Raw genomic sequence first — 18,959 nt, 5'->3', positions numbered from 1 at the left:
AGGAAACACAATCCGTCACCATGGTCTCTAAATGTAGATGTCTAAGCAGCGCACAATGATTTTATAGCAAGACTTCAAAGCTTAAAAATACAATTTGCGACCAATCTACATTACTTTTTAATTTACTTTTTACACACAAAACAGCTGAAGTGAATTAATGTGGTGATTTAAAAAAAAATGCCAGTGGGCTTAACAAAATCTAGTTAATTCAAAGGGAAAACAAGTTTTTATAGCCCACTGGCAGATAATTGTTCTTGTTTAAAGCATAAATTCACTTAATTCTTAAAAAACAAGACTTCATTTAACATTTAATGCATTAATCTGTGAATTTAGGACTTTCTGCTTCAATTTAAGACCTTTTAAGGCCTTATTTTGTGGAAGGGTGAATTAACCCTGATTCAACAATTGACTTGCAGAGAACTATAGGTGTAATAAAGAACTATATACATGTCTTTCCTGAATCCCCAACAGAAGTCTGAAGTCAGGTCAGAATAAACACAAGTCATCCTCTTGTCCTCATACTGAAGTCCCTCTGAAGCCACTCTGAAGCTAGTCTGTACTTCAGCTGGAATGGTTTTCACATGCTAAGATCTAAACCAGCACAACAACCTAACGTCGTCTTGCATATTATCAGAGAGCCCCAATTAATGAGCTTTAAAAATACAACAGGCAGACCTTAACTTTTCTCCTTCCTTCATCATGCTTTTAGCTTTTAAAGCAGCTTATTGCATAGTGTTTTTAAAATCAGTTTTTTGGGGGGAAATAGTGTACATTAAATTTTTTTTTAAATGATTAGTGGTATGTGTTGACGTGTTGCATCACCTGGAGGGGTGGTGAGGGTCCTCCCGTTCTCTTGACACCAGCCCACCGGATGGATATAAGGACTTGTTGCATCACACCTGCAGAAAAGAAGAAACACACAAATGCATTTCATGCACCATTTAAAAAAAAAAACCATTGCATTTTTCCCCATAATTTTTTTTTTTTTCAAATTCTTTCTTTATTTGGGACAGACAATGCATGCAATAAAATACAATGAAATACACAAAATAATACAGTTTTGCATTTCATCTGCGCTTGTGGGTCACACGATGAAAAAAAAAAAATGGTGCACACATCTTTTTTACTGTCACAGACAGAAGGGAAAACCATTCTGATAAATGTAACCCTGGACCACAAAACCTTAAGTGCCAATTTCTTAGATTGAGATTTATACACCATCTGAAAGCTGAATAAATAAGTTTTTCATTGATGTATGGTTTATTAGGATCAGACAATATTTGGCTGAGATACAACTATTTGAAAATCTGGAATCTGAGAGTGCAATAAAAATCGCCTTTAAAGTTGTCTAAATGAAGTTCTTAGCAATGCATATTACTAATCAAAAATTAAGTTTTGATATATTTACGGTAGGAAATTTATAAAATATCTTCATGGAACATGATATTTACTTAATATCCTAATGATTTTTGGCATAAAAGAAAATCTATAATTTTGACCCATACAATGTTTTTTTGGCTATTGTTTACAATATACCCCAGTGAATTAAGACTGCTTTTGTGCTCCAGGGTCACAAATCATAACCAAATAATTATGTGCAGTTAAGATAGCAACAAACACCCATCTACTTTTAAAACAGAAGCAAAATGTATCTCTTGTCATTAATTGTAGGCATCATAACTACTTCATTTCCTGTGGTTTAATGTCTTTAATGAAGATGAATGCCTTCAACAAAATTCAACCAAATACTCTAAAATGTTGTATTTCGTTCTGTTCTGGCAGAAAATGCTAATACATTTCAATATTGTATTTTAAGGACATTTTGATTTTTTCCAAGCATAAATATTTGAAGTGCTGTGTTGGGTCTCTACTCGGTCCTGAAGCAAAACTAGCCTGGATCTAACAATCCCTTCCAGCAGGTCTAGAATCAAGCTGACCAACCCCAGATTCCTCGTGACCAACAACATCTGATGCGGTTTCTGATGGTAAGATGATGGCTAAAATAGAATTCTCCTGATCTCCTGACATGATTTGTTTGAATAAAGTGAAACAAATGTGGGGATGAGATGTTCGGGAAGCACTGTGGGAGCATAACGGCTGGAGAAGATGTGCTCTTCCGGGGCTCAGTGCACAGAGCTGTCAGATGTGATCTGAGCTGAAGACACAGAGTGCGTGCTGTTCACTGTGCTACTATCCTCCTCCTCCTGAGTAATTGATGAGCAGTTAAAAGCATTCTGCCTGCTCCACACACACACAAACACACACACATACAAAGACACACTCAGCACAGAATGATAACTGGGTCAATCATAAGAACAAGAACGTGTCCCATTTGTGTCCTCATGACTTACGACTGATATAATTAGCAAGATACTCAACTTGATACTCATTTGATAGATTTAAGCCTGTTCAGTTTTGAAAGATTATTTGTTTTTAATTAACTTTAGTCAAATGTATTTGCAATCAACTGTAGCAAGCTGTACTTATGTTTACAAAAGTGTGAACCAAAAGGCCCATAAAATTAGCCTCTTAGGTCAACATCAGGTCAATGAATGGGCTCTCCATGGAAGAGGTCCTGTCAGGTCATCATAAGGTTACACTATCATTGGCTCTCCATGGGGTGTTATTGTATTGTTTGTAGCACATTTGTTATCAGGTATAAAGGTCTGGTGTCACAGACCGTACCTTGGGTTAAGATTGTTTGAAGGATGACATGCTAACATCACTGCTGAAGAACTGCTACACTACTACCTTCAATAAATTCTTCTCCCCACGAGAACTTTGGTCAAGCTTACTTATTTTATGTATTAGAGAAATCTAGTACATTGGTGAGCCACCCAAACTACTGCTCAGCCAAATACAGCAAAATCTAACAATGTGGCGAGCCAGCCAGGAGAGACTGACAGAGAAGAGAACTCACCAACTGCAACAAGAAGTGAACAAAAGAGTTTTGGAGATTCTACAGATTTGAAGATCAACAGACCGCGTCTGTTATTTGAATCAACTTGATCCTGTCTCAAAGATTTTTCATAAGCAAGCAGATCATTTGATGTATGTAGTGTAACCATAATAACCAGTGTAGCACTGTTTAAGAATTTTTGGCTTAGGCCTTTTTCTTGAGTCTGTAGGAACCTTTTAAATGATTTTGTTAATTCTCCTGAGACTGTAAGAGCTATAGAAAAAGTGTTTATATCTTGGTCCTGATCTCTTGAGTCTACAAGAATCATTTAAGAAAGAGGTTAAGTCCGTTCTCATGTGACTGTAAGAGCCATAAATGAGCTAAGCTGAGCTTTTAAACGAATGGTTTGTCTGTGTAACTGAAAATGGTCAGTCTAACAGACTGCTGTGAATTTAAATCTGAATAAGTACCTTTAACAGTTCTAACACCTTTTGTTCTGTTTTCACACCACTGAGGGCACTTTTCCTGTATTTGCCATGGCTGAGTCTGCACAAAACAATGGCAATAGTCCTGCATTGAGGCCAACAAAAGAAAGACATGGGACAGACCTCCAAATGTTACCAATAATCAGATGTTGGAAAATCTGAATGCATATTTGGACAAAAGGCTGGGACTGAGAAAGTGCCATGATGACATGTGCCAGAAGTACAGCATCAAGAACTCAGAGAGTGGACTATGGGCTTTGCCGGACATTAAAAGGGCTTATGTAAAGATGCAGCTCTAAAGGACAAACACCAACAGAGATGGCTTGTCTGTAATTTTGCTCAAACAAATTCAACAGCATCTACAGAAAAGTTAAATTGACAAATTACAACATGAGAACAAAGCAGAGAAAGCAAAGGTTTGAGCACTGGCTTAACAATTACAGACTGTAAAGAAGGACAAAGAAATACTGTTACATGAGAATGACAAGTTGCTAACTTTGCTCTCCAAACGACTGAAATCAAAATCTTCAAGCAGCTCTAATAACAGTGATGCAGATATCAACACACATGCTGAAATTACAAAGGACAACCTGAAGGTTAGACCTGCTCCTGTAATTGTAAAGAACAGAAGGACTGAAGTTGAAACTGACAATGAAGAGGAGTATAGGAAGATGGTGAATGACAAACTCGCACAGTAAAAAAGGTGGTAAAGAAATATGTTCCATACAGAACATACCGGCTACTCCAGAGCAAGTTGACAAATGGTCAAAAGAATTGCCAGATGTGTACAAGCAACCACAGAAATTTTGACAATTTCTTCAACGCTTGCAGAAAATCTACAATTTACATCCACTGGACGCTTTGATGATTGTTAATGTGAACTTAAGAGACAATGACCAAAAAGGACTAACAGAAAGTGTTGAAAGAAGGATTAGTGAATCTCAAGAAAACATTGAGGCTGGATGGGAAGCGGTTCAAACCTTCTTATTTAAACTGAAACCTGCAGAGGTTAATTGGGCTAAAATTACCTCTAGCATGCAGAAGACAGGAGGAATGGTTGCAGAGTTTGAAGAACGCTTTAGGCAAACTTGGATGGAACATGCTGGTTTGAACAACAACACTGAAGAACTCTTTAAAGACACTAGCATGCCTCTTAAAACCACATTTGTTAATGGACTGAAACCTGAGATTTCTAAAACTCTTAAAATCAGGTATGATGAATGGGACAGCACTGGAACAACATTTATGCAGACTGTTGAATGGCCAGCAAAGATTGAAAGAACACAGGAAGTCGATAGAGTTTTACAATCCAAAACCTTGTCATACAACAGCAGGACAATGGGGTATGAAAAAGCGAATATCAGAGACACTCAAGAGAGAAAACTCAGGGAAGATGCAGACATTACAATGAGGAAGGACACCGGATTTGTGATTGTAAGTGACGTGGCATACAGCCAAGTATGGTGACCCATACTCAGAATTCGTGCTCTGCACTTAACCCATCCAAAGTGCACACACACAACAGTGAACACACACACATCGTGAACACACATCTGGAGCAGTGGGCAGCCATTTATGCTGCGGTGCCCAGGGAGCAATTGGGGGTTCGGCACCTCAGTCGTGGCATTGCCGGCCTGAGACTCGAACCCACAAACTGAGGGATAGGAGTCAAACTCTCTAACCATTAGACCACGACCTCCCTGTTGAAGAGTTTTCAGCAGCTGACAGGGAAACTGAAGAACCTCTCTCTGCAGCACCAGCTATTGACATCTCATCCAAAAGCTGATGGACTCCACATGTATGCAAACAAGACAAGTGAAGACACCACACAGAAAGGAAAAGCATACACAGAAAACTCAACAACTGAAGCCAAAGATAATGTCCTAGTAGGCAGTGCTGCTAAACAAGCCGTAAAGGAGAACATGCAGCGGCATTAAGACAACTTCAGCAAGACTCACAAACAGTTTTGCATAGTAAACAGATTAAAATTGAATTGTCCAGGAAACAATCATCATTGTTAACGGAAGATTAAAAGAAAAAAAAACGCATGGTGACAACCAATGCCTTAAGGAAAACCACAAGGGAAATGGACTATGCCTTTTTGAACATGTCACAGGCCTGCCCATGTCCAATGAAAATCTAACATCCGACAGCCTTGTCTAAACTGATGAAAAACACAATGCCAAGAATCATGTTTTGGCACCTCCAAAGAGGGGCCAATGATATAGTGCCCAACAAATGCGTAAAGATTTAAAAAACAAGTGTCACAACAAGAATACAGGTGGGAAAGACCAATTGAGGATCTTTTAGTAGCTGAGGCGCAGGAAAACAGTGGACTGATGTGAATATGCCTAGAGATGAGGGATAGATGGCAGTAGTGTTTTTCAGAGTCCAGATATGGTGGGTCTAGGGTTTTTAGGCTCTAGCTTGTCGTCTGAGGATGAAGACCTGAACATTTCACCACTGATAAACACTGTAGTGTCCTGCCAACATTAAATAGGGACAGTTTTATTGGTAATTAGACATATTTTGTTTAAAATCATTTCTTTGGAAAGATACATTTCCCCTTTCTCTTGTGTGTGATTGCAGGTGTCCCAGCGTTCCAGAGGATGAGCAAAGACATCCAACGCTTGGACCAAACTGCACTGGCTACCTAGATGAACATGCCTGAACATCCACAGAACGAACAACATCCGCCACTTCCACAAGATTGCAACATTAAAATAAAAAAGAACTTAGGCATTCAAGATAATGCAAACCTCACCATGAACTCTTATTCTGTCATCTTAAGTAATGGAGCCTGTATGCAGCATTCTGTATTCAAGATTACTGAAAAGTATGTTTTGTGATCAAAAATGATCAAAGAGGGGATTGAAAGATTATTTGTTTTTAATTAACTTTAGTCAAATGTATTTGCAATCAACTGTAGCAAGCTGTACTTATGTTTACAAAAGTGTGAACCAAATGGCCCATAAAATTAGCCTCTTAGGTCAACATCAGGTCAGTGAATGGGCTCTCCATGGGAGAGATCCTATCAGGTCATCATAAGGTTACAGCGTACTTATTTTATGTACAAAACAAACATATAACAAAGCCGAAACACCCAAAATACTGCTGCACCAAAAAAAGAAAAATCTAACAATTTCATCAATTTCATCAGCATTTCAGCAGGAGTTAAACAGAACAAAAGCTGCCACTCTACCCAAATGATGCATTGATTCAAATTAAAAAATTGATATCATGTCGGCGCCGACTATCTTCTCACAATAAAGTCATAAAAAGCATGTGATTTCATGTTGTTCACAGATGTGAGTTCCTCTATACTTTTTCAGTATTGTATTTCAGTATGTTCATGAATATGTATATGTTCACCCTTATATTAGTACAAAAGTGAACTTTATTATAGTGATTAGTTTTTTAAAGACAAGCAAGAAATATAATTGTAAATTATTATTTTATAATAATTATAATAATAATAATTATAACTGTGTAGTGATTATGTGGTGAAATTAAGAGTAAAACTGAGTGATACTAACAGAATTTCAATGATATGACTTCCAAGCCATCGGGGTTTAAATAATGTTGTGCTTTAGAATTAGTGAGTAAAAATCACTTTTCATACTTAACACTTTCTTACAAGTTATTTTGCATTTGGCTTGTTAACAAAGTTTCTGCATGTATTGATAAAAAAAAAAAAAAACGTATAGAAAGTCTTGGTAAAATGACGTCCTGTCCATAGATAAAAACAATTGTCCTCTTTCAGGGAAAGTCACAGCAGGAGCATAGCATAAAAACATGAATTCAAAGATGGGAATTTACCAGTAGTCATAACTTTCATCCCAGTTGTCAAAGTGCACCAGGAATCGACTGTCCACCATGTCTGCGATCGTGGCGACACAGATGAACGAGGGATTCTTCTTATCGATGGCCTCCAGCTTCATACCAACCCTAAACCCTGACGGCGTCACGGTCTGAAAAACACAGCATATCCATTCAGTCGGAATAACTTGCTCCTGAATTACTATATCAACCAATAATATCTTAGCAATTCATCATGCAATAAAATCCTGATGCTAAAGTCAAGTCAAGTTTTAAATATATTTTCTGTTTCACTTGTACAGTATCTACGTCCTACTATTGTGAGGTGTTTAAACATAGGTTAAATGTGCTGTGGATGTGCTTGTCTTGTTTAAATGCTTCATTACTTGAAGCAAAACAGTGCCATCTAGGGGAAAATGGGACACATTTCCTATGGCTTGATCTGGGGTCATGTGATGCTCTCTCTCACCATGTTCTGGTTCTGAAACAGGGCTTTGGGTGCTGTCTGTATTTTATTTAGCTTGATGTAGGAGGACCAGCTAAACTCTTCATCCTTCATCCCTACAGAAACACAAAAACCATGTTAGGAACAGTAGCACATACACATTAGTCATGAAAGTGAAAACAAAAGTATCATTTTACAACCAAAGCTGCTTGAACTGAATTCTGGGTGTTCTATGAATGGCGGGTGTCTCTTACCTTTCGGTGGATGCAACTTGTGTCCGGTTTTCTCACACCATCCCACTGGGTGAATGTCAGGAGAGTTGGAATTTACCCAGAAGTCATAGCAGTCTGAATACTTATCAAAATGCAGTCTGATTCGATGTCCTAACACCTGCAAATATGCACGAGTGATCATGTAAAATAATAATATCATATTACAACTCTTATTTAGACAATATTAGAGTTTTGGTTGTTACCTCAGTGATGGTAAGGACGCAGTACATGGAAGGGTGTTCAGAGTCGATACCCTCCAGTCTCATGCCAACCCTAAAGCCATTCTTACACTGCGGAAATGACTGATACTGCGCACACACACACACACACACACACACACACACACACGTTTGTTTCTGTGAATTGTGGGGACTTTCCATACACTTCTATTACTTTTATACTGACCAAACAATATTTTCTATCCCCTAACCCTAAACATATCCCTTACAGAAAACCTGTTTGCATTGTTACACTTCCAGATAAACATCATTTACTATTTTTAATCACTTTTCTCCTCGTGGGGACCGCAGGCTGGGCCCCATAATGTAAAAAATTTCAGGTTTTACTATCCTTGTGGGGACATTTGGTCCCAACAGTGTAGCACAAACAAGTACACACACACACAAAGACAAACACACACACACACAAACACAGGCACAAACAAGCACATGAGCACACACCAGTTATACACTCCTTACACAGCTCAAGGTGCACCATACAGATGTTCTCTAATACAGGTGACTAGTGATTCTGTTACAGTGTATTCAGAAAATATTCAGAACCCTTCATTTTTTTAAATATCTTATGTTGCAAGCTTATGCTAAAAAAAAAAAAGTAAACATTTTTCACACCAGTTTACACAGTTTAACTTTGCACATTTATTACAGGGTTTCTGCAGGTTTTTAAGACTAAGTACAGAAAATTTAAGGAATAAATTGAAGTGAACACAATACATAAATATGGTCTCTAAACGTAGATTATTTGTATTAGCAACAATTCAAAGTTTTAAAATACAAGTCCCAATCGATCTTCATTAATTTTTAATTCATTTTAGAGAGAAATAAACTTATGGCTCTGGTCTCAGCCACTAGAATATAGGAATAACTTTTACTCTACCCTCTGAACACTTGTCTTCCAGTGCGAGTGTCTAAAGATTCTTAAATTAAGATACATTTACTGGAGAGAAAAAAATGAGATAAGCAGTCTTGCTCTCTGTGAAAATGATCAAAACAAAGTGTGTTTATGAATAAAACAAGAACAGATATTTGCGAATTCTGCTTAATTCAAAGGGAAAACTAGTGTTCATTCCCACATGGCAGATATTTGTTCATGTTTTAAATATAAACTCACTTAATTTTCTTCAATTTTTCAGAAAACAAGACTTCATGGGCCAGATTTACTAAACAGGGCAAATTAGCATGAGAGTGCAATCCTTTAAAAGTGCCGTTGGGATTGGGAAGTGATCTACTGACAATCTACCAACAACACAGGCACAAAATGGGTTAAGACATGATTCTTGGGATGTTAATAATGATGCATTGATGAACACAAAACTTAGGTAATCATATCTGCATTAGCAAAAACAAGACAACAATACTGAGGAAGATATTCATTTTTAGTAGTGCATGCAGCATTTCTGTTCCAATTTAAGGCATTTAAAGGCCTTAATTTGTGGAAGGCTGAATTAAGACTTCTTAAGACCCACAAAAACCCTAATTAAAAAAAAAAAGAAGAAATTGAAATCTCACAGTTTTTTGTTACAGCCAATAACCAATAAGATGTATCCTATGATATATCAGCGAGACAGAAAAATCACCAGTAACTGGTCATTTTGATAGTATGTACTTTTTTTTTCATAAATATAGTCTGTTGTAGTAAAGCAGCTTTTGTACAGTGTTTTTGTGGCTTTATTTGCTGTCATGAAACTCTTAACCCTGCTTTGTGCCTGTATTGACAAAAGCCATTGTCAGCCACTAGACATACAGTTATGGCCAACATCATAATAATTATATAATATGTACAGTGATTCTTTCTGCAAGTTAGACTGTATTGAGTGAGTCATTGAATCATTCACTCAACCAATTTGTTCAAAAAACACATAGAAATGTGCAACAACTGAAATAGATACATCAACAAGAACCTCTGTAATTATGTGGAAAGATACATTTAACTGTTATTCAGCCTTGCAGATACAGTATATACAGATGCATATTAGGATCCTAGCATTGTAAATATTAGACAGTGTTTCCCATTAATTACTCTAATCTGTCCTGCCACGGTTTTATAATGGATCGAAAATATATTTACTCTTCTCATAATATCATAAAAGATCACTAATGTATTTTACGCCATTGCTTTGGAAAAGCATGTGTCAAACGAACTAAAAATCTAAATCCTGATATGGGTTTGTGCACTTATCAGATGTGATTTATTCAAATAAGCATATACTGTAGTATACTAATTGCATGTTTTAAAGTGAAGGCCTTCAGCTCATGATCTTGTTCATATTAAATGCAGTGAACTCCATCTCTGTAAATGCTGTGAGTTTCAAATGCTTTTTGGAAACATAATTTCCAACATTTTTGTGGACAGATGATGATGAATTATTAACACAATTAATGCACCCATCACACCCAGACCTAAGTAGGTCATCTTATTAGATTTCAGACAATTAATTGATGACGAACACTGCTCACTGCGTGATGTAGCCTATAGAATGCAGTTATGTGCCTCTAAAATTCAAGAGATTTGGGCATACCCCTGCATGATGTTTTGTCTCATCTTTATATCATACAATATAGTTAAACAAATATTACTAGCAATGAGCGCAATTTGTTCTGAATAGCACGAGTGCAAATGTGATATTGATTATATACCACTTCAATAAATAAGATACTATAGTTTTTGCTAATTTTTTTCAATGAAAATATTACCTTTAAAGCCACTGCAGAACTGTTGTGTCTCCAAGTTGTGATTTGTTTCTAAATAAATCCATGTTTTGAATGAATTGGGGATAACACTTCAAAGGCCCATTCATAGAGAGTCATTCCTGAATGAATCAGCTGTTTGAACAAATCAAATGAATGAATTACTCAGCGACTTACTCATTAATCAAGACCCAACCGCCACCTGCTGGCAGTTTCTTATTTTAAAAAAGAATTCCATATCAACTACAAAAAAGAAAAGAAAAGAAAAGAAAAGAAAAGAAAAGAAAAGAAAAGAAAAGAAAAGAAAAGAAAAGAAAAAAAGGGATAGTTCACCCAAAAATGAAAATGTCTGTAATAATTTCCTCCTCACTCCTATGTCATTTCAAACCTGTATGGCTTTTTTTCTTTTGCAAATCATAAAGCACACTAGTTCTCCCTTTGAGTTAAGCAGTGTTGGTAACTAAACTGTTTTGGAGCTGCAGTAAATGTTCTGCAAATATTTCCAAATATCAATTCAGATGCTGCTTCTGAAATAAACGTATTACTTATTTCTAAAGCTTCTTTTTATAATGTCTGTTTGATCCTTTTCCCATTTAACACAATAATGATTTTAAATGATCTTTTGGGCGTAACTTCTCAGTCAAAGTTTATACGTAATTAATTTGATTAAATAATCATCAGACTGCATAATTAAATAGATTAAAATTTTTAACCGCTTGACAGCCTTAAAAAAATATAATAAACAAAAACTCTACATTGGTGCATCACTAGATATCCATGTATGAATCAAAGGTTGTGTTCTTTCATAACAGTGTCACTGTGTGTTGTCTCACCTCTTTGAAGAGTTTACTGGGGGCAGCGACGGCTCTCTCCTGCTCCAGGTATGAGGCCCAACACCACGCCTTCTTCTTGCCTCCGTAGGGAACCGCTGCATCATGGGAAACAGTCACAGGTGTCATAGAGTGTCAGACAGGTGTCACAGCCATCTGCTGCCCATAAGTGAGTGAGTGTGTGTGTGTGTGTGTGTGTGTGTGTGTGTGTGTGTGTGTGTCTCACTGTATCTGAGCAGCGCTGCATCTCCTCTGCGTTTCCTGCGGCCTCTCGTCGCCCCACGTGCCGGTCGCCTGCTTTCTTTCTCTTCCTGTTTTACACACACACACACACACACACACACACACACACACACAAAAACAGGAATCTAATGTAAAATCTGCAGTGGCTTCCAGAAGAGTAACATACAGTTTATCCTGACATCTTTTTCATATGAGATCTACTCTGTGAGATCAGTTTGATTGATCTGCTGATTATAATTAACTGGATATTCCACATCAGACCCAATGCTCTCCTTTAAAAAAATGTGCAAACTAAATAAATGCTATAACAATATAAAGGTGTCAAAAATAAAACTTTTCACATTTTGAGAGCAGCAGGTCAGTATAAATATGCAAACCACTGTACTGTAATCTGGTTTTAAACAGGTGAGACTTATTATACTCTCTGAAAACAGGTCAATATCTTATGCAACATCTTTAGCTTCAAGAGCAATCTCATTTTAAGGCTGTTTGGATATTGTTTTTTGGGAAAACAAGGCAAAAACTAATTATGCTGAAGAAAAGGATTTTTAAAATCCTGATAAAGAATGTTTCACTGTTTGAAACCGTTTACTCTACTTCATCAACACTGACCAAATGCTGTTTTGAGTTTTGTGTACAGGTCCCACAAATAGTGTTTACAAAGGTAAATGTTTACAGGTTAACACTATGTAGCAAAGTCTTTTGAGACTGCAACCAGAAAATAATGACGTTTAATTTTAGGGGCTGCACCAATGACCTCATTCTGTGTTTCCCACACATAATAATAATAATAATAATAATAATAATAATAATAATAATAATAATAATAATAACATGTGATTTTTTTTTTTTTGTGAAGGAATCTGAAAACAAAAGATGAAGAGTAAACGTAAGTAGACTGACGTAGTCTTCATCGTCCTCCTCGGCGATCTCCATCGAGCTGTCCATGTCTTCAGCGAGTCTCTCGGTCAGACGGGATCTCTTCTTCCCGAGCACCTCTCCGTTTGTTCTGGAGCCTTCTCTCTTCAGCTCTCTGCACCATAACAAGACATTATACTCCTATTTACATGCTTTGACAATGAGATTCTGTTACGACATCAGCCGGATTTAGAAATGCTATTTTATTACTTTTTATGTATAGAGCATAGTTTGAAGAACAATATAATATATGATCAGGAACATGCCCTGTAGTTATCAATTATAAGAAAACAATATGTTTATGTCACACAGAGTCGTCTGTTTTAATGGAGTCACTCTCTTTCTCTCTTTCTGGGTTAGCATGGCACGGGTTAAGTCTGTGTGAGACAGGAAGACCCCTTTCACAACATCCTGTGGCCTCTTTCTTAACAGTAAAGTGTGTTCTGATTGTATGCCAGCAACTGCACCGCCAGCCTCACCAAAATTGCGATTAATATCTGTGTTTAGTCATTTTTGTTTTATTAAAAAATAATAATAATATTGTTAAATACATGTTCTGTATAATATAAATCTGTGACAGCTATTAATTCCTAAACATACTTTTGCTAAACATCAAATAATGTGTGAAACATTACTGATTCGTGCATCATTTTAAATCCATTCTTAATGATGAAGCCATTTCAGACTTGATTTGCAACAATAATTCAATCAAGACTCTAAAAATGCAAAATCCAAAAACCCTATATCATACCCAAAAACTTATAACAATAGTTGTAAAAAAAATTTTTTAAAATCATCAGTTTTTCATCATCCTTCTCACTCACGAGAGCACCTGGAGATTTGGTTTGGTCCTCACACTGCACATTGTGTGACCCATTAAATATAACTATATAAAAGATAAATTAATAATAGTGATGATAATATTATAGCACTTTATTTATTGAGTTTTTAAATAAAATAATGAAGTGTGATGATAATATTATATTTTAAAACAAAAAAGGGAGTATTAAATAAAAACACTTATTTTATAGTAAACTTTAAAATAAAATGCTAATATTCACTTTTTAAAAATATGAACTGTCATCATTATAAGACAGAAAGGAGCATTATGACTGGGCATATATCCAGATGTGCTGCACTTTCAGCTTTTTAACACGCTGTAAACACACTGCTTTACTTGATTTGAAGGAATTTCACTCAATTCATTCAGGAAATGTGCCACTAAAATAGCACAGACAGCACATACAAAAAAAAAAAAAAACATTACTTCCTGATTTCAAATATATATATTTTTCCAGAAGTCCCCACAAATTATGTTAACTTATTAATTTTTTTTAATCTTAATAATAATAGTTGGCTATTGAAGCTGAACAACAGTCTATATTCATGACATAACAGTGTTACATACATTTGGTGCAAATCACACCCTGAAAACTTATTAAGCAAACTGACTACATCAATTCTTGAATAAACTGACTGTATGATCTGAAAGATTGTCTGAAACCATGTCTAGGCCTATGTTTAGGAACCAACCGGTCGTCAGCAAGACCAACAAATACATTCATCCCATAAGGCTCACACCTGCTCCATGCTTCAGTATACTGACCAGAGCAAGCAATCTGTTTACAGCTGACTGGAAAATATCACAACATGATAAGCTTTATAGCAACACTGCAGTGTTTAAAGGTAAAAAACCGCAATAAAAAAGCAACCTCTGAGCAGTAAAACATTTCTATAATGGAGTCTTGCAAGAGATTACAGCAAGACAACAAAGAGATCTGCCATGTTTCTCACACGTTTCTCTCCCATTGTCCTTTTGGATTCCTTTCTTTCAGAACTTTCTCATGTCTCAGTTGTGTCTACTTCACTTACTCTTAAGGAATTTTAGGAGACACATCTGAAACACTATTGATACTAAAACGAGACATACATGAGAATCACAACTACGTCTCCTGAGGTTCGAAAAAGCAACCACTGAGCAATAAAATATTCCTATAATGGAGTCTTGACAGAGATTACAGCAAGACAATAAAGAGATATGTTTCTTCCACCACATTTTCTCAAATATTCCACATGTCTCATTTGTGTCTATTTCTATTTCTCCTAATGGATTTTAGGAGAAACATCTGAAATGCTGTTGATACTAACAAAAGAGATATATGAGAATTTCATCTAAATCTCCTGATCTTAGGAAGAGCAACCACTGAGCAGTACATTTTCCCATGGGTAAATTCATTGACTAGTAATATGATTATCAATTTTGACCAATAGGTGGCGCTGTAGTCAAATGGATGTGGTGTGTCAGTGTTAGGTGATGATAACACATAATGTTCGGTGTCAGTATGTCAAAGATACAGACTCAGATGCAGTTTGGCGTCATGAATCAAATTTGTTGACGTGGTAAATGAAAACCGTTTCGCCTATTGACATTCGACACATAATCCATAACTTTTGCCGGCATGGTCTGAAGATGATTTGGGTTAAATTTGGTGAAAATCAGACCAACAGTCTAAGAGAAGTTTGAAAAAGTAGATTTTCAACATAAATCAAAATGGCAGACAGGAAGTTCGGCCGATTATGGAATAAATGGTATCAATATTCTCGGCATCCACTGAATCCAAAGAATCTATCAAGACCAGTCTCATGGCAATAGACAAAACTAATCAAAAGTTATGGGCTTTATTCAAATTTCATTATCATTTTTGGTCACAAGGTGGTGCTCCAACTGAACTTTTTAAGTTCTTCAGGGCATGGTGCCAAAAACACATAGCAAGTTTCGCAATGATACACCAATGCATGCATAAAACATTTTTTTTTTTTTTATTCAAAATGGCCAATAATTTGGTAACATTCGACTCGTCTTGCTGCTCCAAAATGTAAAGAAACCAGCCTTATGATTTTTGGCCAAACAGTTCAGAAGTTATAAGAGCAGTTTTTCATATCTCCTGACCACTAGGTGGCACTGTGCCGAAACTTTGGTAACAAATTCATTGATGTGTTATTCAGATACAGTTTGACTGATCATCTTCTATGGTTTTTAGTCGACATGGTCTGAAGATGGTGCGTTTCAATTTTCATGAAATTAAACATACAGTCTACAAGGAGTTGTAAAAGTAATTTTGTTTTACGTTTTAATCTAAATGGCGGACACTTTTTTATGACTGAAAAAGTTGTCATAGGGAGCATTCAGATCATCTTGAGCCAAGTAATTAGAGGACGTCTAGCCCTTACAGTTAAAAAAGTTATTAGCACAAACATAAGTGCAAACTTGGACAAGTGGTGGCGCTAGAGAGTTTGAGTTAGAGACTCCAAATTTGGTGTGGTTTATGTTCAGACTGTCCTCCATCTGTGTGCCAAATTTCGTAACTTTTTACAATACAGGTCTGTGGGATGCCATAGACTTCAGAGCGGAAGAAAAAGTAGAAGAACAATAACGGATACAATAGATGCCTACGGACCTTCAGTGCTTGGCCCTTAATTACTGAAACTCAATTATAGAGACGATTCAATTGGTCAGACTGAGTAAGGAACAAATAGATGTTATTATCTGCAATGTGTAGCCAATATTAATATATTTTAGAGCAGAATATGCTATTTCCTTGTCTTTTCTATGCTTGGATATCACAGTTTCTACATTTCTCTGACAAGTTTTCAATTACTGAGAACCTTGTGTTTACAACAATACACTGCATTCAAGCTGACCTTCCTTTTCTATGAACACATGCTCCAGAAGCCATACTGCCTGTGATTTCCTTCTTGACTCATTTGATCAGAAAGAAAAAGGTCAGGATGATTTCACACAAAAATAGACCGAAACACTAAACAAGATGTTAACTAAATCACTATAATAAGCTCATTTGACTGTAATTGAGCATACTACTATTTTAAATGTTTATCATTACATACTGAATATTGTTTAACATGCTATTTCTATGATATCTGTCAGTATACAGCGCACCTGCATTCCATTCAAAACACACACTAAATTTCATTTCTATTTCAAATCATTGTGACAGGTCAGTCAATGCAAGCGTGTTTCCCAGTGCTCACAAACAAAAACACAACAACTGCTGCCAAGATCAACTGCTGTTGAGAAAGTTGCGTATCTTCATCAAATTGCAAATCACAAATCACACTGCTAAAAAGTGAAGCTTCATTTTGCATCTTAAGTAAATGTGTCTTAAATTAAGGATGTTTAGATATTTGCATGGGAAAACAATAAAAAAAAAAAACTGAAAAAAGAGATAAAGTTTTAGCAATGCATGCAATGCAATTTTTTATATACATTTAAGACGTTCTGCTCTGATTTAAGACCTTTTTAAGGGCCTTCATTTGTGAAAGGGCAACTTGAGACTTTTTAAGACCCTCAGAAACCCTGAACTGAAACCTGCACACACTGTGAGAGGGACGGTGAACATGAAACGCTCTCATGGGGGTCACACGCCACGTTTATAAATTCCAACTCTAAAAGGAAGAGTATAATAAAAGCTTTTGCATTACATAATCTTTGACAGAGCTACATTAATATCACTAGCATCTGTTCTTTCACATAAATCACTGTCTTCACAGTGTCACCAGAATAAAATAAGTGAGTGTTTAGAGCAAGAGTAGTGTAACTGGTGTAACATAATGGACATTTAGTGTTATTTTAATTCGGTTCATCAGGTTTATGCTACACTTTCAATTGAAATTAACAGTTAAATGTTCACACATAGAAACTGTGCTGGAGAGTTACAAAAAAATATTTTCTTTTATTAAGTTACAGCCTTATTTTGCTCCACGGGTGTCAATTATCATTTCATGAATTTTGTTAAGCTGTTTTCTGGTCCAGCAGGTGAAAATGGCACATCTGATCACTTTAGTGCAGTGCTGGGGAAAGTTACTTTTAAAAGTAATGTATTACAAAATTGCATTATACTCCACGAAAAAGTAACAAATTGAGTTACTTTTCATGGAAACATTTTACATTACTTTAGTGTTACTGGTTGGGATGGGCTTGCTTATTCATTTTTTGTTTTTGTTTTTTAAATAACAAAACACACAAAAGTTATATTTTTGGCAACTGTAAAGGCCCTTTCACACCAAAAGTGAAATGAATAAGCCTCAGGAGGAAGTGCCTTTGCAACTCGCTCCTGATTTATCTCATCATGGAGACAGGAGAGGCGTCAGTGAATAAAGTTGCATAACTTGCATTACTTTTTAAAAAAAAGTAACTCAGATATTTCTTTCAAAATGAAAAGTAATGCATTATTTTATTAGTTACTTGGAAAAGTAATCTGATTGTGTAACTCTTGTTACTTGTAATGCGTTCCCCCCGACACATGATCTGAGGAAGTGATCAGCGGCAGTGCAGTGCAGGACTTACTCTTGCTGCTCCTGCTGCAGACAGCGCTCGCTGCAGTGGAGCCCGTTAGACAGGAAGTCCACCACGGAGCCCTTCCTGTTACAGCGGACACACACCAGGCCTCGCTGGGCCCACGCCGTCTCCTCCTTTGTAACCGGCCCCTCAGAGAGAGCTGAGGAAAATCAAGACAAATTTTGATTAAATAATCAATCCCGTGCTCTTTTCAAATGGAAGTCTCTAGATCGATTTAAAATGCCATTATACACTAAACCTTGTTGCCTGGCACTTATAAAAGTGACTCAAGATTTACTGAAACTTAAGATGTTCCTGCTTTCATTCCCAGATGAGCATGCAGGACATCAGTAATATCATCTACATCTGCTCCAGTGTTCAGTCAGTGTCACTACTCTTACAAAAAAGAAGTTCATACGCTCATTTCGTTAAACAAACTTAAAAGTTCAAGCATACTTTCCAACTACCTTCATGTAGTGATTATTACATTTACATTTAGTCATTTCGCAGACGATTTGTTTCAAAGAAACTTACAAATGAGGACAATAGAAGCAATCAAAGCAAAGATATGCAAGATCAAAAACAAGTCCTATAAAAATTAACACATAACACAAAACAATACACTTAAAAATATGACAATAAATAAAAAAAAAAAAAAAAAAAAAAAAAAAAAAAAAAAAAAACGAAAAAAGCAATCTAAAAGAACATATTTTTTTTTTTGCTTTTTGTTAATTGTATAACAAATAAAAAGAAAACAAATAGATA

At 36.1% G+C, this 18,959-nt stretch overlaps 1 protein-coding gene across 1 annotated transcript in view; it reads right to left on the bottom strand.

Annotated features, from left to right (window-relative positions):
• LOC109073856 (lethal(3)malignant brain tumor-like protein 3) overlaps positions 1 to 18,959 on the bottom strand; it is a 58,621-nt gene that overhangs the window by 28,297 nt on the left and 11,365 nt on the right. The window contains exons 3-11 of the mRNA XM_042746278.1: positions 18,204 to 18,354; positions 12,824 to 12,953; positions 11,904 to 11,988; positions 11,681 to 11,775; positions 8,124 to 8,228; positions 7,903 to 8,038; positions 7,673 to 7,764; positions 7,204 to 7,355; positions 823 to 899 (exon numbers count right to left, since the gene is read on the bottom strand). Of these exons, the coding sequence (XP_042602212.1) occupies positions 823 to 899; positions 7,204 to 7,355; positions 7,673 to 7,764; positions 7,903 to 8,038; positions 8,124 to 8,228; positions 11,681 to 11,775; positions 11,904 to 11,988; positions 12,824 to 12,953; positions 18,204 to 18,354 (1,023 nt within the window). The remainder of the gene's footprint in view (positions 1 to 822; positions 900 to 7,203; positions 7,356 to 7,672; positions 7,765 to 7,902; positions 8,039 to 8,123; positions 8,229 to 11,680; positions 11,776 to 11,903; positions 11,989 to 12,823; positions 12,954 to 18,203; positions 18,355 to 18,959) is intronic.

The sequence above is a fragment of the Cyprinus carpio genome, chromosome B20 (genome assembly GCF_018340385.1).
Source record: "Cyprinus carpio isolate SPL01 chromosome B20, ASM1834038v1, whole genome shotgun sequence".
NCBI classification, from domain to species: Eukaryota; Metazoa; Chordata; class Actinopteri; order Cypriniformes; family Cyprinidae; genus Cyprinus; species Cyprinus carpio.
The sequence above is the reverse complement of the archived record's forward strand: the minus strand, read 5'-3'. Positions and strand labels throughout refer to the sequence as shown.